This window comes from Manis pentadactyla, chromosome 9 (assembly GCF_030020395.1).
Source record: "Manis pentadactyla isolate mManPen7 chromosome 9, mManPen7.hap1, whole genome shotgun sequence".
Classification (NCBI taxonomy): domain Eukaryota; kingdom Metazoa; phylum Chordata; class Mammalia; order Pholidota; family Manidae; genus Manis; species Manis pentadactyla.
This window is the reverse complement of record NC_080027.1, coordinates 29255866-29281814: the sequence shown is the minus strand read 5'-3', so window position 1 is coordinate 29281814 and position 25949 is coordinate 29255866. Positions and strand designations below refer to the sequence as shown.

The 25949-nt window shown below is 44.5% G+C and overlaps 1 protein-coding gene across 6 annotated transcripts in view; it reads right to left on the bottom strand.

The window, feature by feature from the left end:
* ME3 (malic enzyme 3) overlaps positions 1-25949 on the bottom strand; it is a 171566-nt gene that overhangs the window by 92416 nt on the left and 53201 nt on the right. For all 6 annotated transcript variants that reach the window (XM_036906976.2, XM_036906978.2, XM_057507156.1 and 3 more), the window contains one exon: positions 2383-2516. In XM_036906976.2, the coding sequence (XP_036762871.2) occupies positions 2383-2516 (134 nt within the window). The remainder of the gene's footprint in view (positions 1-2382; positions 2517-25949) is intronic.

Genomic DNA, 25949 nt, shown 5'->3' with positions numbered 1-25949 from the left:
GAACTGGCCTTTCCTACCATGCAGAGCTGGTTCTGTCATAAGCAGAGTTCACAAGTGGCTGAGAACCAAGTGGTATCAGGAGGCAGGTTTCAAAAAATCTCTCTCTTACTTATTCCCTGAAGCCTGAAATCACTAAGCCAGGAAAAGAGCCTTTCATTCACGCTTCTGAAAATGCAAATACTTCTGAGAGAGAGAGGAAAAAAAACAACCCAGCGATTGAAATTCACAATGATGTATAAGTGACTGCTGATGCCACAAGCTTTCTGGACCACAGTTTGGGAGAATGTGGAGGCGCTTAGGGCTCTGGCACAGAACTGGGTGAGACAGATGCTCTGAATGACCCCTGGATGTGGCATCAGGGTCCTGGGCTTGAATCCCAGCTCTTCTGTTAAGTAGCTGTGTGACTCTGGGGAAGTTGTGACTTCCCCAGAGTCACAGCCTCTTCTTCCTGACCAAAGCACTGGTCCTGAACTAAAAATTATGTCTTAGAAGGTACTTTCAGGAAAGGAGCCTTTATACTTAGAATAGCCAGGATCTCAATTCATTATATGGTGTAAGGGTTCCTTATTCCATAGCCATCTGTACACATCTCTTCCCAATTCTTCATTCAGTGATGACAAGTTGGTAAGTTGAAATTGTGCATGGTGGAGTACTTACAACATGGAAACTGGCAAATGCTAAAATTCAGGGCTCCCCCTCAGTCCCCAAAGCAGTTATTAAACATTTACCAGCACACCACTGCCACTGGGGAGCCTCCTTAGCATTTCCCCAAGCATCGGCGGCAATGAGGGATTCCAGGAATGAGGGAGTAGTCAGCACAGCCTCAGGAGCAAGCTTTTAGAGCTCCTAGGATCAGGCACATACCCGTGTCCCTGAGCCCCATATCCTCCCAGGGTTATGAATGAGGCCCATGGAGCTGGAAAGGACTGGGGAAGGAAGGATTTTGGATTTTATTTTTTAAAGTTTAATATCTCTAGGAAAGAGGATTTCACTTTGGACTTTCATTTTTCTTTGTAAATTTAACAAAAGAGGAAGATTCAGATTGTTCACAGTTACGGCATGTTTGATATTGTTAGTTGGATTCATTGTGAACTTTCTGGTTTGCTCTTCGGGGTGACGTGGCTGAACTTAGTCTGAGTGGGAAAAACAATAGCGAGAGACTGTCTGGCCTGGAATTAACGTGAATAACATTCATAGAGTTTAGTGCTTCAGAAGTAGGAGGACGGGCAGTAGGCAGAGACTTCCTTATCCGCTAGGAAGGATGGAGGCAATGGCTGGAATGGGGGGAGCATAGGAAGATGGGTGCAGGATCACCCTCACATGCTGCTAAGCTCTGCCCCCAGGGGAAGAGCAACACTTTGAAGGACCTAAAGTCTTGATAGTTAAGCACTATAGATATATAGGCGCAGCCCTTATCTTCTCCCTGCATTTCTGCTGGAGCTTATAGCAAGGTGACATATTTACTTAACAAGGTCTTACATATTGCCTACTGTGTGCCAGGCACTGTTCTAGGCATGTCAAAAATACTAATGCATTTAATCCTCATCAGAATGCCCTGAGTTAGGTACCACTGTAATACTCATTGTACAGATGGGGAATGGCCCAGAGATGGTAAGTAACTTCTGCTAGTGAGTGGTAAAATGAGGATTTGAACTATCTAAACCTAGAGTCTAGCCTTGTAGCCACTAAGCCCCAGTGCCTCTTAGCTATGGTGCAGCAGAGGTTAAAGGCGCAGGCTCTGCAGCTAGCTACGTTTGTTCAAATCCTGGCTGTGCCAATACATAGCCATACGGCCTGATAGGTCACTGCCTTCTTTAGAAAAACTGATAGAGCTGACCCTGTGATCCCTTGTTGATCTGCCATTTGGTTCTTCGTGTCTCTATCTCCCCACTGGGAAGAACCCCCAGGGGCAGCAGGGGTATTAACAAGCTCCCCCTAAACCTCCGACATGACATCCTTCCCAAGGTGTCTCTGTCCATTTCCTCTCTTCTCTACCACATTCCCCTTATTCCAGCAACCTGGGCCACCTTCCAGCCCCTTAACACACCTGTCCCCATGCCTCTGTTCCATTTTCCCATGCTGAGCGCAGTGCCTTCCATGAACCCCACCACTGTCTGCTCAAGTCCCATCCGTGCTTCTTGGGCTGACTGAGATCCCACCACTTCCGAGAGGCCCAGCCAGTTCCACCAGCTGGAATTCACTCTCCTTTCCCAGTACTGCCTGTTGACTGTGCTCCCTCATAACAAGCCCTGCCCCTCTGGGAGACCATCACCCCATGGAACATGGGACTGGATGTGGGATCTCCCAGGGTGCTCCACTGGGCCACAGGAAACAGACAGCTGAGCCCAGGGCTCGGCCAGAGAGCAGATTGCAGGCACTGACTTGTCCAGGTCACTCGGTTGCTTCTCGTAGTATCTCATGACCCGGAGGAGCTGGACGTCCTGGCTCAGGAAGCAGGGAGGGATCAGGCCATGGATTCCGAGCTGCAGCCTTTCTTCAAGCGTAAAGGCCATCCCCTGAGGAGAGAAGAAACAGACATGGAAATGGAAATGCAAGAAACCAAGGAACACGGGGTTCCTCTACAAGCGAGAAAAGTCACTGTGACTCAACAGACAGGGAGGGCCCGGGCTCAAATCCCACCTCCATTTAAATAGCTGGGCAATCTTGGGCCAGTTACTTAGTCTCTTCCAAGCTTCAGCTTCCTCCTGGAAAAATGGGGAAAATACCTACATCTTTGGGACCTTTTGTCTTTAAAATGTATTCTATGTTTCAGAACAGTTTTAGATTTACAGAAAAACTGAGATGATAGGATAAGAGTTCCCATATGTCTCCTCACCCAGTTCCCCTTTTACTAATATCTTATATCAATATGGTATGTTCGTTAGAGTTAATGAGTCAGTGGTCATATATTATTAGTAAGTAAAGTCCATGGTTTATTCAGATGACCTTCGTTTTACATAATGTTCTTTTCTATTGTCGTTCCAGGATCCCATCCCAGATCCCATATCATCCTACGCTTCTCTTGGCTTTGACAGTTTCTTAGACTTTCCTTGCTTTTGATGACCTTGAGAGTTTGGAGGAGTACTAGTCAGGTGTTTTATACAATGGAATTATTCTGATGTTTTTCTCAGGACTATACTGGGGTTATGGGTTTTTAGGAGGAAAACCACAGGGGCAGAGTGCCATTTTCATCACATCCGACCAAGGTACATACTATTAACAAACATGCTTCGCCACTGTTGGTATTGACTTTGATCACATGGAGGAAGGCGTGCTTGTCAGGTTTCTCCACTGTAGAGTTACTCATTTCCTGAAATTCTGCATGGGAGACTGGTCTCTTCTGCCCCATTTATTTATTTGTTCAATCATTTATTTGTATTGGAATGGACTCATGGGTATTTAGTTTATACTTTGGGTTTATAAGCCAATACTGCTTCATTTATTTTGCTGCTTAAACTGTTCCAGCTTTGACCACTGGGAATCCTTCAGTTGGCTCCTGTGTCCCTTTGACATAGTCTCATAAGGTTTCCCCCTCTTTTTTTGAGTGCTCCCTATTTTCTGGCACTACAAGGCTCCAGGCTCATCTTGTATTTGCCTGCCCCAGTCCTAGAATCAGCTACTTTTTCAATAAGCCTGATTCCTTTTTTGAAGCATGGTATTAGACACGAAGATTTGGGCTCTACTGATTACGTGAGCTTCTTTCCACTGGGGCTTCACAGTTTCTAGTTCTCTCAGCTGACAGAGCAAGGAAATGAATCTATATTAAGTTAAATATAAGTGACTACTAACGTCTCTAACTCTAATCCATTACTACATGGATCATTCTAACCTCGTCACCTTGCTGATCTGTAAATCCTCACAACTCCAGTGAGTGACTTAGCTCCCACTTATTTACTCTGCCACCCACTTACTTAGTTACTCAATTCCAGTATACATATAGACAGTGTCAAATTGTTAACCTGTACCACCACGGGAAACAGCTTTATAAAGCAGAGCATATGTTTGTAGGCATTTCCTCTTGCCTTTAGTCTTATAAACCCCACTCATTTCCAAGTTCCTTAGGTCAGCACTTTTCCTTTGACCCCTTCCCTGAGGCTGTTCTAGGCATCTGTAACACAGTTTGGTTTCCTTGTCATAGTCTGCATTCCTTCTGGGGGTCCTCCAATTTATTACATGACTCTTAAAAAATTTGGATACATCAAGGTCCATTCTTTATAATATAAAGTTCTTTTAAGTTTTGACAAATGCATAATATCACGTATCCATCATTACAGTATCATACAAAATAGTTTCATGCTTTAAAAATCCCATGTGCTTTACTTCTTCATCCTTCCTTCCTCTCTCTGAACCTCTGGCAACTACTACTTTTTTTTTTACCATCTCTATAGTTTTGTCTTTTCCAGAATGTCATACAACTGGAATCATACAGTAAGTATGTAGCCTTTTCAGGCTGGCTTCTTTCACTTAGCAATAACCACTTAAGGTTCTTTCATACATTTTTGCAGCTTGATAAATTATTTCTATGTATCACTGAATGACATTCCACTGTCTGTCTGTACCAGTTTGGTCCCCATTTACCTATTGAAGGACATCTTGTTTGCTTCCAGTTTTTGGTGACTATAAATAAGGTTGATAAAAAAATTCATGTGCAGCTTTTTGTGTGGACATAAGTTTTCAAATCAGTTAAGTATGTACATAGGAGTGAATGGATCATATGGTAAAACTATGTTTAGCTTCTTAAGAAACTGCTTAAACTGTTTTCTGAAGTGGTTATACCATTTTGCCGTCCCACCAGCAATGAATGAGTTTCCTTTGCTCCATATCTTTTCTGGCAATTGTTATTTTCAGGTTTTAAAATCTGAATCATAATAGATACGTAAGGTATGCTATTATTGTTTTAATTGGAACTCCCTTGGTGACATATGATGTTAGCATTTTTTCATATGCTTATTTTCCATCCGTATACTTTCTTTGGTGAGGTATCTGTTCAGATCTTTTGCCCATTAAAATGTTTTTTTTAGTGTTCAGTTTTAAGAGTTCTTTGGTCTACAGTTTCGATACAGTCACTATAAAACTTCGAATGGCTTTTTTTGCAGAAATAGAAAAGCAAGGGTCCATAAAAACCAAAACATTCTTCAAAAGTTGATTTCAAAACTTAATACAAAGCTACAGCAATCAAAACAGTGTGATACTAGTAAAAGAATAGACATATATAGATCAACAGAAATAGAACCAAGTGTTCAAAAATAAACCCACTCATCTATGGCAAATTGATTTTTGATAAGGATGTCAAGTCCATTCAATGGGAAAGTAGTGTCTTCAAGAGATGATGCTGAGACAACTGGATTTTCACATGAAAAAAAATGCAAAAAATTTATACAAAATGGATCAATAACCTAAATATAAGAGCTAAAATAATAAAAGTCTTAGAAGAAAACACTGGAGTAAATCTTCGTGACTTTGGTTTTAGCAGTGGATTCTTAGTTATGACACCAGAAGCACCAGTAACAAGAGAAAAATTAGGTAAATCAACTTCATCTAAAAACCTTTGTGCATAAAAGGGCACTATCAAGAAAGTGAAAAGACAACCTACAGAATGGAGAAAGTATTTGGAAATCATGTATCTGATTAGGGTTAAATATCCAGAATCTACAAAAAACTACAACTCTACAGACAGAAAAACAACACGATTATAAAATGGGCAAATGACACAACAACATGGATGGAGCTAGAGGGTATTGTGCCCAGTGAGATAAGCCAGGCAGAGAAAGACAAGTACCAAATGATTTCACTCATGATTTGGAGTATTACAACAAAGCAAAATTGAAGGGACAAAACAGCAGCAGACTCACAGATCCAAGAAGGGACTAGCAGTTACCAAAAGGTAGGGGTTGGGGAGGGTGGGTGGGGAGGGAGGGAAAAGGGGATTAAGGGGCATTATGATTAGCACACATATGTAGGGGGGTCATGGGGAAAGCAGTATAGCACAGAGAAGACAAGTTGTGACTCTGTGGCATCTTACTATGGTGACTGCAATGGGGTGTGGGGGGGCTTGATAATATGGGTGAATGTAGTAATCACAATGTTGTTCATGTGAAACCTTCATAAGATTGTATATCAATGATACCTTAATAAAAAAAATGGGCAAATGACTAGACATTTCTCCAAAGAAGATAAACAAATAGAAAATACTATATGAAAAAATTACTCAGCAATTTTAGTCATTAGAGAAATGCAAATCAAAACTACAATAAGATGCCACTTCACATCCAATAGAATGGAAGTAATGTAAAAAAAACATAAATAACAAGTGTTGGTGAAGATGTGGGGAAACTGAAACCTTCATACATTGCTGATAGGAATGAAAAGTGTTTCAGCCTTAATGGAAAAAACAGGTTAGTGTTTCCTCAAAAAGCTAAACACAGAATAACCATGTTACTCCAGCAGTTCCACTCCTCGGTATATACCCAAATGAGATGAAACCAAAGATCTGAACAGATAACTTGGACGCCAATGTTCACTGCAGCATTATTCACAACAGCCAAAGAGTAGAATCAACCCAGGTGTCCACCAACGTAGGGACCAAAACAAATGTATATACACACAGTGGAAACTTATCCAAACATAAAAAGGAATGAGGTTTGACACATGCTACTTCATGGATGAACCTTGAAAACATTATGCTAATGAAATAAAGAAGACAACAAAGGATAGATATTGTACCATTTCACTTACATGTAATATCTAAAAGAAGCAAATTAGAAACAGAAAATAGATTATGGATTACTAAGGGCTAAGGGGAGAGGACCGGTAAGTTATTGCTTAGTAGGCACTGAGTTTCTGTTCGGGTGATGAAAAAGGTTTGGAAATGGATTGTGGTGATGCTTGTACAACACTGCAAGTGTACTTACCACCACCTAATTATATACTTACAAATGGTTAATATGCAAATTTTGTTATATATACTTATCACAACTTAAAAATTGATAATGTATTATACCCCAAATCACTGAATTATACACTTTAAATGGGTATATTGTATGGTATATGAATTACAACTCAATAAAGCTGTCGTAAAAGAATTCTTTGCATGTTTTGGATACAAGTCCTGTATCAGACATGTGTTTTGCAAATATTTCTCGGAGTATGTGGCTTGTCTTTTCCTTCTCTTACAACTATCTTTCCCAGAACAGCATTTTCTGGTTTGGGCACCGGTGGGGAGACACGGGGCATGAGCAGGACATCATGGAATCCGCTCCCTGGCCTGGCTGACCCCCGTGAGGATGGTGTCTGCTGGCAAAGCTGCAAAACCATTCTCATAAGGGATATCGTGAGACACAGGGACCAAAGCTGTCCTGCCTTTATCCTGGAATAAGGTGCAACACAAGGTGAGAAAGAGACACCTTTTCTGTGGCGAACTCAAGGTGACTCCGCTGAAGCGAGGGCTGCTCTGGCACTGCCTAGAGGCTCCTAGAAGGCTTCCTCGGCTTCCTTGCAGAGGGCCCAGCAAAGTCATAGTGGCGAGCCCCTGAGTGGCTCCGCGGGCAGTGGACATCAGTCAGGAGGGACTAGAATCCCCATGGGGGGATTGTGTAGGGGGCTGAGAATGGTTTTTAATTAACTTACTAATTATTACTACTATTAATATGACCCCCATTGTGTTCACGGCTGAGGAAACCTGAGGCAGCTGTGGTTAAGCCCTCCATTCATATTGAGCCCCAAGTAATGCAAGATTCCTCCTGGAAGAGCGGAAGGCTGGGGGTGATAAGGGAGACTTAAATCATGCCGGTGGCAGTCTGACTCCCCCCCAGACTCCCTAGCGGAGGGAACCTGAAAAGCATTAGAGAGCTCCTCTCATTACTCCACCAGCTGAAAAATATCCTACCTGCAATTATTACAAACTCTTTTATAGGCAGTTAAATAATGACAGGGAGCTTCAAGCCCATACATTGATCATTCACACCTTAGAGTTGCTTCTATAGGGGGCTCTAAGAAAGAGACTCTTAATAAATATCCAGTCTTACTCTATCCTTACAACCATATTGTGAGGAAGTTTTGTAACCTCCACTTTATAGAGGAGACAGCTAAACAAGGGAGGTTATGTTATGCTCGCAGAAGTTGCATAGCTAGTAACCTCTATTTTATTGCTTCTTAAGCCGGGATGCACCTTATAATCAGTAGGTCCATTTGCTGTGATACATTTTTTTCCTGATGATTTCTTTAACTAGAGGTAAGTGACAGAACCAAGATTTGATCACAGGCTTCAGTCTTGCCTCTCCCCCCTGCCAGGACCTTGGTGAGATGGACCTCAGAAGCAGTGGGCAGGGGCAAGGGTGGAGTGGGAAACAAAGAGAACTAGAGAAAATAAATAAATGAAAGCTAGACTTCCTGGCTACTCCCAATTTGCTCTTTGTTTTCTTTTGTAACTCGGGGAATCTCCACAACTACAAATTCTGGGCTCCTCTCAAGTTTTTAAAAAGTAATGATACCTCAACTTATGAAAATGCTGTACAATTGTACCTCCTCTCAGAAGAACTGCTGGAAATGTAAGAAAGATCTCTCCTGAGATAGGCTCGACTCTGTCTGAGACCATGACTCACAGAGACTTCTAAAAGTCCTTTCCACAAATAAAATTCCAAACATTTTTTTCATCAAAGCACGGAGTCACCAGTTCATAAATGCCCTGGGCTAGCCACCCGGTTTGCAAGAGGTCCCTGATCCTTCTGCAGGAAACCATCTCACTCTGGGGACTCAGCACTCTCACCAGACACCATTAGGCAGCTGACTATTCACTGTCTTAGTAAAGACTGTGTCTCTCCTTGACCCTGGGGAGCCCAGGGAGGCCCAGGCATTTAATTACGACATCACCTTTGTTAATGCCCATGGTGGCTCTTAATAACAGTCTGCTTCTCTCTACAAGGCTGAGCATTTCCCTTGGCTGACTGCCACCAACTTCTTTTGTATCTGAGGAAAATGTATGACCATTTAGCAACTGGTAATTTCCAAGATTAAAAAAAAAAAATTGAAGTTTCTTTTCAACAGGAAGCTAAAGTTAAGGTGATTTCAGATTTACAAGTTTGTGAATTTACAAACAGAAATGCAGGTACTTGAGCTGTACCATGGCTTACAAGATAGGGCAGGCACAGACAATCCACTAGAGTGTAGGGGAAAGCATGAGAACTTTTATTTCTCTACAAAGAAATAAATAAACTTTGCTAGTTGACACTCAGTCTCCTAGTCTTATATATCAAAAAGTCACAGTTCTCTTAAGGTATACCAGGAGTCTTAAGGTAAAAGTAGAGTTTGTACAACATGGTGGAGTTAATGGTGGGGCTCTTACTTATTCTTACCATATTGAGAAATTATAGTTTCCGTGTGCCTAGTTAAATAAAGTTACAGATTATATTATCCAGTTTTAACAGAGCTCTCAAAATAGGACACGTGTCTCTTGAAAAATGGCTGACTTCGTTCTATTTCAACCTCACCCTGTGGTATTCAGGCCACACCAGTAGGGACCTACCAGTTGTTACTCTTTTGAAATGTTTCAGCTGTAACAAAGCCACTGATCTGACCACTCCTCCAGCCAAGCATACCTCCCGATGAGCTCTGGCTTCTCCGCGGGTTAATGTCTGGCCAAATGCATGGCCACAAGTCCCTGCCAAAGCTAAAGTCCTGGGACTGGTGGATTGGTCAGTGCCTCCTTAATACCATTATTATCTTTTAACTGTCACCCTTGACGTTACTTCTTTTATCGTTTTCCCTGAGTGATCATCTCTGTCCCAGTCAGTGGACTCTATCTGTGGGCTCAGCATTGCCCAAGTTCCTAGGATACAGCTTACTGACATCAGAGAAAAGACACGTGAACAGCGCCTACCATCAGATGGCAGGGCTCAGACGCAGCAAGCTTAGCCGGTGTGCCCTGGTCCCAGCCTCCTGCACTTCCAGGACGCACACCTCCAGTGTCTGTTCCTTGTGCCTGAGCTTTTCCAAGGGAGGTCATCCCAGTCCCACTTGGTGATCTGTTGACTGCCTCTGGATCCAGAGCCCTGCTGTACACTGGATGACCTCTTCTCATTCATTCTGCAAGCATTTATGAGTTCCTACTGTGTGGGCCATGTTAGGCACTGGAGAGTCCTAAAAGGAACAGGTGCTGGTCACCACCCTCATGAGTCTACCAGAGGAGACATGAGGCTTAACATATAATTGTGATCCCGGCCTCTACCTTTGCAACCCACCTCCCGACCTGTAGAATGGAGGGCTGCCTGATTCACGTGTTATGAGAGTAAGTGAAATAACACACGCAAAATGCTCAGCTCAGGTGCTCGGTGAATGCCGGTGTTCTCATTACTATTATCCTTTTGTTCATGGGGCAGGGAGGCACAAGAAGGCTCATTAGCAGATGCTGGAGATAAGCCCTAGAGGGCGGTTAGGAGCTAGTCAGGAAGGTGGCTGGAGAAACAGGGGCCTGAAGTGACGTCTCTACATCAAGTGTATCTGCTTGTCCTTGGCTGTGCAAGGCTCCTGCCTCGGCAGCCCCATGCATTTACCCCATGCCCAAGAGGCTCACCCTTTCTGGCTGCCATCAGTAACCCTGCCCATCACGCTTTGACCACTTCCCTCCTCTATCTTCCAATCCACAGCCAAGGTCCCCTCTAGGAGGCCTTCCTTCATGCCCCATGTCACACAGCTCTTGCTCAGTATCATACAGATAAGCTCATGAAATGTGTTTTCTATTTGATTTCTTACACATTAGTTATTGGGTAATAAACTCGAGGTAGTGGGATGCAGACACTTCAAAGCAGCTAACACAGGATTACAGCACAATAATATTATCATCCTCATTACCCTTTTATGAACCAGTTGGACTGGGTCAGGCTCTGAGACAGGCACTTTAAACCTGTCATCTCTAATCCTCACAGCAACCCTGGGTTTATAATCTGACTATTATTAAACCATTTTGTGGACTAGGAAACTGAGGCCAGAGGGATAAGTAACTTGCCTGAGGTCACACAATGAGTCAGTGTAAGAACCAGGAGTAGACCCCCAGGTCCATAAGCTGCCAAAGTTCACACTTGTTTCTCTGAGCTAATCAGCTGCCCCTGAATCTTAACAGATTAAACAAGTTGACTGAGGTGGCTTTTAGTTGATTAGAGATTAAATTATTCTGCTACTCCAAATAGAGCCAGTTATCTTAATGGTTCACTGCTGAGTGATCCTCTGTACGAGCACCCAGCCAGTCAGCCCATCTGCAAACGGGTGTGCCTGTACCTCTGCGATTATGCAATTGGCCCAAGACACACAGGTGGCCATGTTTCTTCTGACCAGCATCTTTACTCAAAGGAAGGATTAACAGATGCACGTGTAACAGTAAAGGTTTTCAGTTCCACCGTTATTATGTCATGCTCCGAGCAGACTGCTTGGGCCATAACCAGTTTCCTCCATTCATCAACTGCAACAGCAAGGACGCAGCCACAGCTGGGACAGAGCTGCGGGCACTCAGCTCTCCAACTGTACAGTTAAAGGTGATAAGCTGTTAGGGGGACTGGAAGGCATTTCCTCCTCCTTTTGCACAGTACTTCATCACTATTTGTTTGGGATTTTTATGAGTTAGTGTGACAAGGACCCTGGCTGGAGACAGGAAGTGGGATCACTGAGGCTGCTGTACTCTCACTGAACCTCAGGTTTACGAGGGCCCCTGAGTGCACCCCTGGGATGGTTACACGGGGATCTTGGGAACATAGCACTGGGAAGTCTTAGCAGACACAGACCTGAGAATAGCCTTCCTCCCAGACATACTTCTGTGGTCAGGTGCAAAATTACAGATCCAGAAACACATCGTCAATTCCTGAAAGGGGAGTGGAAGATAAAGACACTGCTCATACTGCCCAGGGCCAAGCCTAAACCAGCTTTGGGCCCAGAGGCTGGGCTTTGGTGTTGCAGGTTGCAAATGTGCAGAGGCTGCTGTGGCCTGTCCGTCCGTGATCCACACACAAGTTCATATGCTAGTGGGAGATACAATTCCATTTTCCTTCCATGGGATAACGACCAGGCCTGGAGGTGCTGCCCTCACAGTCAGGGTGGCGGGGTGCGAAGAGAACTGGAAGACAGAATCCACCTTCACTTCCTCCAAGTTCAGGCTGTGTGACTGGGCGGAAGTTACTTCCCCTCTGAGTCAGCCGCCTTCGCTGGGTGGTTGTGTCAATCAAATGAGAATGCGGACATTGAGATGCCTTTGTACATTCAAATGCGTGCTAGAAAGGTTAAAAGATGACTGACTTTTGCACAGGTTCAAATCCCTGTAGGTTCAGGACCATAAGCAATTGAGCTAATTGCATTTTATGGCATTTCTTGTCTCCTTTCCCTTCAGGGATGCAGATACTTCAAAGCAGCTAACACAGGATTACAGCACAATAATATTATAAGTTCCTTGAGGGCAGGGCCTGTGTCTACATAAACTGTGTGCTCTTTTCATCTAGCATGTCTTGCACATTTTTTCTGCTTTATCGTTTCTGAAATAGTCACAGATGGCTTATGTCATCTGATCCTAGACAAGACAGGAATTATTATCCCCATTTACAGAAGAGCAGACAGAAGCTCAGATGGGTCAATGACACGCTGAGGGCAGTACATGCTATTCACAAGCATGTGAGAATAATGGCTATTTCAGCTATTTTGCCATTGGAAGGCTACTTTACTCAAGGTTGTTGGATAAGGACCAACAAGGAAGGGAAATAGAAGAACCTGCTCCTGAAATACTGGGCAGCTCTAGAATTTTGTCTGAACAAAGGAATGGAGGTGGAGAGCTGGAAGGAATATGAATCATTCTCTTGGCAAAATTCCCTGTGGTGGTTTGAATGCCTCATGACCTCCTCTTCCTAAGAAACTATTATTTAAAATTTAAATAATATTGTTCTTGGCACCCTGATGGCCCTCTAACTCTGCTGAACCTCAGTTGGGCAATGGCAGAGGAAGGTGATGGGCCCAGGAGTTTCTGAGGCCAAGGGAGTACCGCTTCCTTCCTCTAACAACACAACAGCCCGTTGGCGGGCCCAGTCTGGGAGGATTGGGTCCAAAAGTGAACTCTGACCAGGAGAAATAAAGCAACCAGACATGCTTGGGAGGGTCTCTGAATAGGCATTGTGCGCACATGCCTCGTACATGTGGATGAGTGGGTGGGGGCACTAGAACTGGACGTGAGACTGACCAAGGACAAGTTCATCTAACAGGATAACTGTCCAGCTGATCACCGCTACCCTGTTCCAGCCCCGATGTTAGCCAAATGCTCCTCCTCCTGGGCCTGCCTTGACCTCAACTCTGCCATCTGATTAGGTGAATCAGGAAGGAGGTGATTTTGCCCTGGACACAGATGACCGATGTGGCACAGAGGAGATCAGAGTAATTCGTTTTCTCTGTTGTGACTTCAGGAGGCAGAGTTCTGGATCCAGAGTCACTTTGGACTGATTTTATAACAACTGTTTATATTTAACTGCCTCTAAGATTTTACAAAGTTTTTTCCTTTTTGTATTTGACGATCCCCCCCAAAAAACAAAAAGAATGTCCCTATGACAGTGGTTCCCAAAATTTGCTACCTGTTAGAACCACCCAGGGTGCTATGAAATGTTCAGGTAACACCCATACCCTTTAGCCTGGCTTCTGGGAATGGGAGCCTGGATGATGAGTTTTTAAAGGTCCACAGGTGAATCCAAGGTACAGCAAAGTTTGGGAGCCACTGCTCTATAAGGTCAACTGTGAAAGTGTTTGCCCATTTTTCAGATGGTAACACTAAGGCTAAGGGCTTTAATGATTTGCTTAAAATCAAGGCTCTAGCAAGTTTCAGAAATAGGACTTGAACCCTGAATTCCATTTCAAATTATTGGTTCATTATTTACATAATCACTCATTTATCAAGTATGTTTTGAGGACCAGCCATGTACCAAATACCAAACATACAATGAGAGATCCAACACACATGGACCCTGCCTCCATGGAGTTTCTGCCTAGCGATCTTTTCTTTCAAACTTGTGTCCTTTATATCCCTTTATATTTTGGAATTAATTTGGAATTACGAGGGCTAGTTTAGTGCTAGCAGGCTGGGGTTCTCAACAAATAGCACTAGTGGTATTTTTGCTGGAGTTTGGGCACGATGCAGATATGAGAGGCCATGGAAGAGGTAGATCAGGCTTTGAAGTCACTGACCCTGGATTCAAATTGTGGATTTGCCTCCTCAAGCTGTGTTATCCTGGGCAACCTGCCTAACTTCTCTGATCCTCAATTTTCTCATCTATGAAAAGAAGATAGTAATAACCATTTCAAAAGATTTCTGTGAGAACTAGCTGAAACCCCCTGCCCAGTGTGCCCAGCTAATGGCTGGCACATCTGTGATGCCCAGTAAACACACTGTGGCTGTTGAGCATGGTGAACACGAGGGAGGATTCATGAGCCTCATGCTCCTGAGAGCCAGAGTAGCCTGGAGTGTCCTTAGAATTTCTCATTTTGTTTATTCTTCCCTCTCTAACCTTTACCCTCAAGCCATTCCATTCATCCTCCTTGGCACTCAGAGTTGGGAGACCATTTACTTGGAAATTAAGAGTAAGTGCCCAATAAATTTTAACTGGTACTGGGCACCTACCTCTGCAAATCTAAAATTAATGAGAGAAACTCAAAGGGGACTGCACTGAAAATTAGAAGTTCATGTACTAGGAATAACTTTTGAACTGTATTTCCTTTTAAAATTCGATTTCTATTAAAAGAAAAGGTACAGGACAATGTGGAACCTGAAGCTGCATGAGTCTTTTTATTGCTTAATCTATACAATCAACATTGAATATTTTTCTTCATTCCCTCCTGAGGTAGAATCTAATCCTTGAATTTAATGAGTTTGAGAGTTCTAAAAAATTTCTCATTTCATAAACATGATTAGTTCTGGGATCTATATGTGTAGGGACCCACGTGTACTTAATCAAATAGCTCTTTTGCATCGATGATTTCCTGGAAGGTCGATGGAATTCCTGCACATGTGGCTTGGCTGCTCTAGAGTGACACTGTCTTTTATGAAGGAAGTGATGTTGACAGTCACAGGGACCTGCAAGGTGACCTCTCTTCCAAATATCTTGAAATAAACAACTCAATGCCCAAGGCTATATTTAGCTCTTCCAAAACCTATATCCTGTGTCAAAGTGGATATTTCATCTCCTTAAATGACTAACTTGTTCTAAATAAACGCTGATTGACTAAACACATAATTGAATGATTAATTGGGTCATTACTGAATAGTCTGGAATTTTTAATTTGCTTTTAAGGATGAATATTCACTTTGTACTTTAGTCTATATTTTATAACATATTCAATTAATAAAGATATTAATGCTGTTTCTTTAATGCCTACTGAGGGACAGGCTTGTGGTAGGCACTGAATGAACCAACACACTATTTCAATTTTATCCTTCTACAATGTTCCTGTGATGCCAAATATCTGCTGTAGATTATACAGTTAATAAGATGTAGAGCTGGGCTGATGTATACCAGTGTATACTGGTAATCACTATTTTGCACACACAGTTTTGCACTACATTCTGGGTTGTGATTTTGACATTTTCCAATAACCTTTATCGGCTGCATTAAAGACAAGGCTTGATCAGTCTACCGAAGTGTTCCTGGCTGGCCCTATCACACTAAACCCCACCGTTTACTCTTCATACCTTCTTGAGAGGACAGAGAAGCATGCAGCAACATTCAGTGCTCTCTCCCCAAAAGTGGGGGAATCGCAAGGAGAAATGAAATATTCTCCCCAGGAGACTAAAATACAGCGGTGTTTGTCAAGCTCAATCAAATTCTGGTTGTGAAGTCAATCTAGTAGGGAGCAACCAACATCATAAAAAATGATACAGACTTGAGTAGAAAATACTAGGTCGCATCACATTTAGTAAGGTAAGTACCGTTTTGCTAAAATTCTGCTGAATTGCCTGTGTGAGTTGTGCAGACATGTGTAATGTGCTTCTGTGTATCCTGGCTTATGATGAAAAGTGCCCTTTTATCTGCAGGCTGTGGTTTAAATATTTTGAAAAACATGTAGCATATGATGACTATGAGTGATAGATTCAGACTGCCAGTTAGAATCTCAGCTCTGACACTTAAACAAGAGGCATGGCCCCGGTACATTACAAAATTTTTCAAGCATCAGGCTGCTGGTGCTCCTCTATAAAACGAGAATGGTAATAGTACCTACTTCATAATGTGTGTTGTGTGCAACAGGGTGTCTGATGCTTAGTAGGGACTCAATGACTATCAGCTATCATTACAGTAAATATAGCAGTTTGGGTGACCAGTTGGCGGCAAGCAAGAGCAATGCTTTGTATTATGTCTCCAGAATCATTTTACTCCAAACACATACATCCTTCTGCTTCCTAGGCATCCCCACTTACATGTCTCATAGGCCTGTCAAACACCGCATGCCTCGATCCAAACTCGTCTTCCATGCCAGCACCCACTCCTGCATTCTATTCAGCACTGGTACCTGTCAATGTTGATTACAGCAGAACCAGGGCTTTTCCACCTGCACCCCTGGCAATTATGAGAGACTGCCACAGAAGGGGAGGTGAAAGTTTAGAACAAATTCTAATACACAACATAGAAATTCTTTGGGAAATATCTCAATAGAGATTCAATTAGGGCAGTTTCCTAAGAAGGGAGGGAGTGGTTACAGACTTATTAGTAAAGATACATCTTTTTAAATAAGCAGTAATGACAAGAAGGAAAAATATCGCTATTTATTATAATTATCTATTAATGCTATTGCCTTAAGATACGAAGACTGCCGAATACAAAAGCACAGTGATAGCATTAGATGTTGTCTTCATGCACGACTGCAGCAAGATCTGTCTGTCTCTAGCAGTAAATTCCAATGAGAGTCTGGTGCTGGGGAAGTTTATAAGCAAGACACATCAGCTGCTGAGCCTGGGGAGACGACAGGAGCCAAGCTGTTTCCACTGAGTATGAAACAACGAGATTTCTCTGTTATTTTCCATTTAAAAAAAAAAGGAACAGAAGCTTCAAATTAAGGGGCAGTTAAACCCTGGTGAGTAACCAGGATCAGAGACTGGCTTTTTATAGGGAACAAATTTCTGGAGCATTTTTATGGCTGAAGTTAATACAACCCAGATAATCCAAGTCCTACAGAGAACGACCTTACAGTGCCTTTCTCACTGCTGTCTGTGGGGATGTTCATTCTCTGGCTCACCCTTCTTGCTCAATGTAATTGTCACTCCACTCACTCATTCATTCAACCAGCACATACTGCATGCATACACAATACCAGATACAGGTGAGATATAAAAAAAAAACAAGCCCCAATCGCACATTCCAGTAGGGGAAATTAACAGAATATAAGACAAAGTGATGTTTCATTCATTCCAAGTTACAAGGTGATGACATTCATTCGACCAAAGCTTCCTGAGCACCTCTTTTGTACAAGGCATGGGAAACAGCTGTGAGAAAGAGAAGTTCACATCCCAGTAGGGAATAAATTATTTCATGATAAGAAATACTCCAGAGCAGATGGAGAGGATGCCATGAAAACATGGAAGGAACTGGGAGCCCTGAGGTAGTTTCCTTCGGGGGAGGGTGGTGAAGAGAGCCTTCCCTGAGGAAGCTGCATTGGAGATGAGATACAAAAGGTAAATAAAGAGTTAATTAGGCCAGTGCCCAGATAGGGCTGAGCAGAGAAACATTTTAAGTGAAGAGCAAACAGCATGTTCAAAGGCCCAGAAAGGGAAAAGACAGGCAGGGCCAAGATGGTGCAGAGTGTGCACGACTTTGCTAAGGACTTGGCCGTTCAGCCTCAGGGCAGTGGGGAGCCACAAAAAGGTTTTTAACAGAGACATAATTCACTATGTGTGTGTGTGTGTGTGTGTGTGTGTGTTTTGTTTGTTTGTTTGTTTGTTTTGCTGAAGATCATTTTGGCTACAGTGGGGAAAATTTCTGGAGGGGACTAAAATGTGCTGATAAATTCAGAATTTCCTATAATAGTGCTGGTAGTTTGGCCCAGAATGGTGAGCGCAGATGGGGAGAAGCGGGAGGATAAAAGAAGTATGGAGGAGACAAGACGCACAGGATCTGGGGGCAGAGTGACAGGGAGGGGTTGGAGCTCACTGCCATCATAACTGGATGGATGACCGTAGTGGCATCATCGAGATAGGATGCCCAACAACGGGGATCAGAATTTGGTGGGGTTGGGGGTCGGGGGAGGAGATGTATGCATCTCACATATACTTACACACTTTGAGTTTAACAACCTCTGAGACATCCATCTGGGGATATCAAATGGGCAGCTGGGTATCTGTAAGTCTGGGTCTGACACAAAGGGCTAGAGAATGAGTCCAAAAATTGTTAGCAAGTAGGTGGTAACTGAAACTCCATGGAGAGGGTTTAGAGTGAGCAAAGAACCTTCATCTGAGCTTTAGAAACTCCAGTATTTATTCAGCTGGATAAAGGATAGGCTGGTGGAAGAGACTGAGAATGGACAGCTGAGAGGTTGAAGGAGGCGCAGAAGATGGGTTCTTACAGGCGGCCAAAGAGGCCAGTGCTCAGGAAGGGAGGCGTGGCCAACACTGCTGAACTGCTCTGAAAGATCAGGTAATACAAGGACTGAAAACCGCCCGTGGATTTAGCTGAGTGCAGGTTCCCCATGAGCCAGTGAAGCTCTGTCGCACTCACACAGGAGTAGTTTGAACAGAGAACAAGAGGTGAGGAAATAAAACAGCAAATGGACACAAATCTCCCGAGAGTTTCAACTGCTAAGTGAAAGTGGTTTAAGGTGGAGAAACTGAGCATGTTTAAGTGCTGATGAGCTGAATTCCTCAAGAAGGGAGAACGGGGGCCAGGGCCCGGCCCGGGTACAGGGCCTGGCCTCACGCAGAGGAGGCCATCTCAACTGCTGCAACAGAGCAAAGGAGGGATGACAAACAGAGGTGCTGGGTGTTCACAGGAGAATAAGTTATCAGCTGGGAGTGAGGGTTGGAGATGTCAGAGAAGGTTTGAAAGAGAAGTTGCAGAAGTGTGGAAGCAAGGTGGTCAGAACATGAGGCTTCTGAGCACTGATACGGGCTCAGCTGAGGCTGATGATCACAAATGTACAGCATACACTTCTTTCTGTGGCATGTTTTCCTCTGCGTGGCTGCTTCCACAGGCATGGAGAAAGTAAACACTGGGTTTATTTAGGGTTGTGATTTTTCTCAAAAGAGGGCAGTGAAAAGATATAGGGGCCAAACCTTAAGAGTGTTGTCAGGAAGAGTGGAAATGACAGAGCATGGAATCCAAGCTGGGTTGGACTGGGTTAGAGGACGGGAGCAGTGAGAGGACAGGTAAACAGACGGGTAGAGTAGAGAGAGGGCTAAGTGGCCTGGAGAATGGTGAGTTCAGAGGCATGGCTGAGGAAGCGGCATCTCTGGTCAGAGTATGTTGCTAGAACCACTGATTTCTATGATTCTATGATTTTTATGATCCACATGGAGGAATCTCACACAATGCCACGATCCAGGGTGTGACTCTGGAAGTGGCTGACGGGGAATGCAGGGGAGAAGTATTCCAGCTGGGAGAGGCCAGTGTTGGAGGAGCTACACCGGTGCTTACATCACCCGAGATGATGGCAAGGCGGGGGAGGAGAAGGTCCACAAGCTGGAGCCAAAGTCCTCGATGAAAGGCGGTAAATGGCAGTAATGTAAAGGAGGAAAAGTCACCAACTCTAAACAGCACAACTTTCAGAAAAGGAGCAGAGAAGCAGATTTTGTTGCTATGGAAGTTATTTGTTTGTTTAAGTTAGAGGGTGGGAGAAGATATTTCTAAATTGGCCTTGTGGAATGGAAGAGTACCTACCTAAGTCCTGACTTGGAGGGGTCGAGGAGTGTGAAAAGAAGCAGGAGAGGGGTTAGGAAGAGAAAGTCAACTTAGGGTGAGGGTAGGTTTTAATTAATAGATGAAACTGGAGCGAATGTTCTGGAAGGGACTGAAGATATAAGGGCAAGTTGTTATTCCTGAAATGCAAGTGGAAGGGTATGGGGTGGAGAATGGAAGGCTGAGTAAGGGCAAAGATGAACAAACATGAAAGTCTAACGGAGAAATAGATGCAAATGAGGAAGGAGTTGGGAGTGTGAAGGAGGCGTCCAATTATTTGAGGTTACAGAAGAGGTGGACAGGAAGGTTTTGCAAAGGTGGTCATATCTAAGATGAGATCGAGTAGAAGTTCTGCTGAAGGGCAAAGGAGGGGGAAAGCAGTCCAGGTAGAAGGCCCAGGAGGCATGCTGCTCAAGGCCGGCCCGCTCGCTTCAGTGGGAGTGCTGGGCAGGGCAACGGCAGGTGAAGAGACCGGAGGCCTGGGGAGGCCCTGGCACACGGAGGCTCTGGGGTCCACCTGAGGAGCTGTGGGACCTAGGGGGCTCCTGCTGGCTCTTGAGCGAGGCCAAGGCGTGATCCCTGATTGTCTCCGTTCCAGATAAGTGGGTCTCTTCACTTTCCTCATTGCCCCCTCCAAGGGTCAGACCACCTTTGGAGAATCCTATTCATCCCAGAGGCCTAACTCAAATCTCAGTCCTGGAATAAAGCCTTCCACAATTACTCCAGTCTCCACCTTCCTCCTTTTCCCAAAATGTTTTCATTCTTATAGTCAGAATTACCCAAAGAGAGATAGTGGAAAAGGCTACTATTCAGCGCTTGTGTTTGCAACTGTCCTCCTTACCTGGCTGTACTGAGACCCGGTAGGACATAAAATTGTAAGAGAGTAACTCATCTTGTCTAGAAAGAAGGCAGAACAGGAGTTGTTCCTAGAGCCTTGGAAAAAAGGATTCCTTCTTTCTGTTTTACTATCAAAAAAATGAGTACCTCCAGGTTCAAGCATAAACAAGTTTGAAAGCCCTGGGCTAGTACTGTCTCAGTTAATGACTGGCCATGTGGCCTTAAGCAAGCTACTCAACTTCTTAGAAATTCAATTTATTAACCTGTAAAAGGGGCTATTAATAATGCCAATTTCACAAGGTCATCAGAAATTCGTGTAAGATCATTCATATATTCATTCAGCATATTAACTGTGTTCCTTACTGCGTGCCAGGCATTGTGCTAGGAGCTGGGCTCTGGGAGAACACAGGACAGGCACAGTCCTCGCCCTCCTGGAGCATGCAGATCAGAGGGAGAGAAAAGCATTATACAAATAATATCACAATCTAACAATCTAGGAAGAAGGGCACAAGCTCCGGGTCTCCTCAGAATGCACCCTACCAACACACGAGTTAGTTCCCTCCCTTTCTTAACCTCTTTCAGTCTAAGTGAGGTAACAAGTGCCCTTAACTAGTGCATACTAACTACCTAATTCAGACACTTCCAGGGGCTCTCACTGTAAGCAGGTCCTATCTCAGGCCCACACAGGCAGACCATGGTAAGGGAACTAACCTCCTGTCCTCTCCAGGCTCCCAAAGCCAAAGCAGACCTAGTAGAAAACAGCTACCTCAAGTCACAAAACTCAATCTCAAAGCTTGGGCTCACTAGAGCATAAAGTGCAAGTACATCAAACTACAGGGTGAGGCATTGTCCCAGGGCTCTGGCCATGCAGAGGCAAAAATGGCAGCCTCCCATGGGGCCTGTGGACGCGGCTACTGAGTGTGGCGTCCACTAAAATATGAAATGGGCTGGGGGGACTTTCCTCTACTAATGGGCTCGATTCATTTCTGGTGAAAGAAAGCCGAGTTTCCCTAAGCTTTACTCATGAGTGACAATGCTATTTAAAGCTCTCCGGGCACAAAGGCTCTCCTAACCCTCCAGTGGCCTGGGACAAAAGAATCGGGCCGAGGTGCTGGCCCCACTCATTGTGGGGCAGCAGCTGTGCGTCCTGAATGGCTGCAGGGAGATTTCCGCCCCTGCCCTCCCTCACCGCACTGCTGGGGCACCCGCTGAGTGGGAGGCCTGGACGGGGCACAGGCCTCAACAGGAAGGCGTCCTCTTTGATTCCTTTAGCAGCACCGGGGCAGGGAATAAATCTCACTGGCTTGGGAATTCAGGCAACCTTGTTTTGGGCACTGACTGGAGCATCAACTGCCTCTCCTTTTCTGGTGACCTCACTGTCACCTCACAGCCCTGGAGCTCTAAAAAGATTTGACCCATTTACTCCAAGTGTTTGTTTGCAAATCTGTCTCCCCATCTAGACTTTAGGTTTCCTTATGGCAGATACTGTGTCTCACTTATTTTGACCTTAGTGTTTGTCTGGTAGCAGGAGCTTAATAAATGTTTGGAGAAAGAGAGAGAATATGAATGAACAAATGAATAAATGAATAATAAACAACTGATTAAACATCAGTCTCCAAGTTTTTGGGCCAGTCTCCATTTCTCCATTTCTGTTCCAAGTTTGGCAACAGGAATAGTGTTTCCCCCACTACAGTGTAAATCACCTTTTATAATATTCACTGGGCTTCCTTATTCGAGATTTTGTTTGAATAAAAGTTTCTACGGCTAAGAGAACTTTTTGAAAAAACATTGGGCTACATTTTTTCCCCTTAGTTTCCTCCAGCTTTGCTCTTCTCTGTGATGAGCAAGAGCTTGTATCTCTTCTTTCGACCACTATTAGAACCTTACTCCACGTTGAATTCTTGGAAGGCTGCAGGAGGAATAATATAAACCAGAGAATTCGCTTGCCAAGTATCCACGATGTGCTGTGCTTGGGACACAGCCCACCAGCGAAGCTGCTGCTGCCTGGCCCCACACGTCCTGGTCTCCTAAAGTGTGAGCTGCCCCACGTCATAGGGACGGGCGTGAGGACTCTTGGGGTGAGCGGTGTTTTTAGCCTCTATCTGCAGCTCCGTTTTCTCACATCTAATTTTAACATAACTTACACAATATTTATAGCACTTCTGCCAACTGTCCCAAGCTGAGAGGGACGGCCTCCAGACAGCTGCTGCAGACAGGCCCGTCATGGACACTATCAGAGAAGAGGTCATCACTCAGGTTGGAAAGGACCTCATGAGACAGCCTGACAAGCCCACGGCATGGGCCATCAACAAAGTTATGCAGAGACTCCCATGACTACTGATTTACCTAGCACTGGTCATTGGAGCACCTGCTCTGTGAGGGGCTGTGGGGAGGTGCAGACAGAGAGAGAGATAAGAGAAGATCCTTCTGTTAAGGAGCTCAGAGACTAGGGAGGGAGCCAAAGTTAAGAAACTGAACCCAATTCAAGATGGTAAGCACAGACACAGAGACTTATCAAGTGCTACAGGATTACATTGTAGGCAGAGAACACTTCTCCTTGAGGGTTAGGAGGAGCAGTGGGGAAGGCTTTGCAGAAAAGTGACACTTGAATTAGACCTTGACCTTGAAGAGTTCTGTAAGCCTGGACACAGGAGAGGGAAAGCAGGGCAGACACAGAGCTCCTGAAGGAGGAGGAAATTTGGGGTGCTGGACCACATGGGGGGTGGGGTGAGGGGCAGGGGTACTGTGGGCAATCAGGCTGGACAGACAGGTTGAAATGGGCCCTGAGAGCTTTGCTAATAATATTACCCTGGAGGCAATAGGTTTAAAGCTTGGTCTCAGGTGCCACGCTAGGGAATGCCAACTATTCTGTAGGCAATGGGGAATGCGATCAAGCAGGCATTCCTGATCCAGTCTTCAGAAACACAGAGGCCTCAGGCAGCTGAGTGAAGGTCTGGACAGGCAGAGGCTAGAGGCTTCGAGGCAGAGAGAGGCTGTGGCCATAGTCCGTGTGAAGGAGAAGGATGCTCTATCCCAGGGCAGAGCGAGAGGAACCGAGTGAAAGAGAAGAGGTAGCTTCAAGGCATACTTCACAGGGAGAGGAAGCGAGGCATGACGCCTCCTGGGCACTGAGCTATGTGGGGAAGGGGGAAGCTGTGCTGGCCTTGGATGTCTGGAACCTGGGAGGCTGGGGCCAGTCTCCATTTCTCCATTTCTGTTCCTCAGCACTGCTTAGGCATCTCTGCTGGTCCTCGCAGTCACTACGATGCCTCTCCTCTCCTGGGGTCTGACTGGCCACCCCAGCACTGAAGGACTTGCTGGCCTCAGCCCTCATGGCTTGGAATATGGCAAGTGATTGTTCAGTCCTGATTGTCCTATTCTGATTCTCCACAGGCCCCCTGTTACGGGCTGAGTTGTGTCCCCTCCCAAATTCCTGTGTTGAAATCCTAACCCCTAGGTACCTAAAAATATGACTGTATTTGGAATTAGGACTTTCGAAGAGGTAATTAAGTTAAAATCAGGTCATTATGGTGGATCCTATCTAGTATGATTGGTGTTCTTCAAAAAAGAGGAGATTGGGACACAGAGAGAAACCATATAAATACACAGGGAGATGAGGCCATCTGCAAGCCACAGAGAGGGGCTCAGAAGAAAGCAAATCGGCCAGCACTTTGATCTTGGACTTGTAGTTTTCAGAATTGTGAGAAAATAAATTTCTGCTCTTTAAGCTACAAGTCTGTGTGGTATGTTGTTCTGGGTGCCTAGCAAACTAATATACTTCCTGTGAACACAATCTCACCCGGGGTTCAAGCCTGTCTGAACCCACCTGGTTCAGAAAAAAAAGCAAAGGCTGTTTTTATTTCTCCAGCCAATCCAGCCTCTCCCCTGGCCTACTCTGTTATTATAGTTATGGCGCCATGACAACAGAGGAGCAGGTGAGTTCAGGGAATTCAACCATGTGAAGAATGGCACTGGGTTGTTATTACCAGCAGGGAACTACTGCTTTTTTCTAAAGAGTCAATAAATTGGTTCACAAAGCTCATAATAACCCAGCTCTCAGCCTATGCTCAGAGCTATTTCTTGGCATTGGGATGGAGAATATTCCACTTAAGCCAGAATGACTACTGAGCTTTGTTGAGAAAAATACCACTTGGAAGAACAATATAAACAGAACCCATCTTCAAGAGGTAAAAGCTATTAGAGGGGTCAAGGAGCACTTCCCAGCTGTGGTGACTTCATTCCTAAATCCAAGGAGAGAAAAGTGTAAGGCTGTGGCCTTAATTAGGCAAACATAGGAATCTCGTTGCAACCAATGAGAAAGCGTGGTTTTTGGACAATTGCTAGATGTAGCCAGCTCAGTCACCACATTGAGGTAAGTTACTTATTGAAGGGCTGCTACTAAAACCAGCAACAAAGGGACATTTCACCCAATTCCTATTCGACGTTTCCTTTGTTTCTGGCTCGCGATAACAGAAAAGGTTAGAACAGTGCCATGAGGGATATCCTAGGAACACCCCAAGTCACAAGACCTGGAGCACAGACCGCCTTGTTGCTCTGCTGGAGGGGGCCAGCGAGGGGACAAAACACAGAACTCAGGAGCCAGAGAGACCTGCATTTGAATCCTGGATTCATTGGTTACTAATAAGATAAAATTGGGCAATTTTTTAAACCTTCCAGTGGCCTCAGCTTCCTCAACTATAGACTAGCATAATATAAACCCCTCTGCACAGGGTTATGGCGAAAATTCAGCGTGACTGTGTGTGACAAAAGAACAAGGAAGTGCGTGGAGATGCTGATGGCAGGTGAGGCTCACTGCCAGGAAAATCACTCACTTCCGTACACCAGGGTTACAATCTGCTGTTGCTCTGACAAACGAACATGGCAGGTCAGCCACACCTCAGCCTTTCCTCCGGCACAGCAAAGTTAGTGAGCACCTGCAACATGCCAGGCATTGTGCCATACAAAACAACACAGGCATCCACCCCCCTCTAGGAACTGACATGTCATTCCCAACCTGGTGGGAATTTACCACCCGTCACGAAAGGATCTTGTCATGCTCTGGAAGCCTTTCTCAAAAGGTGCCATTTTGCTACAACAGTAGTAAGAACAACAACAAAAGCCATCATTTCAAACTTTGGATTTACTCTTAATATTTTGCAAAACAACACTTTCACATATATGAGCTGCACAAAATCTCTGGGATGTCAGCACACAATGAGCAAGTGG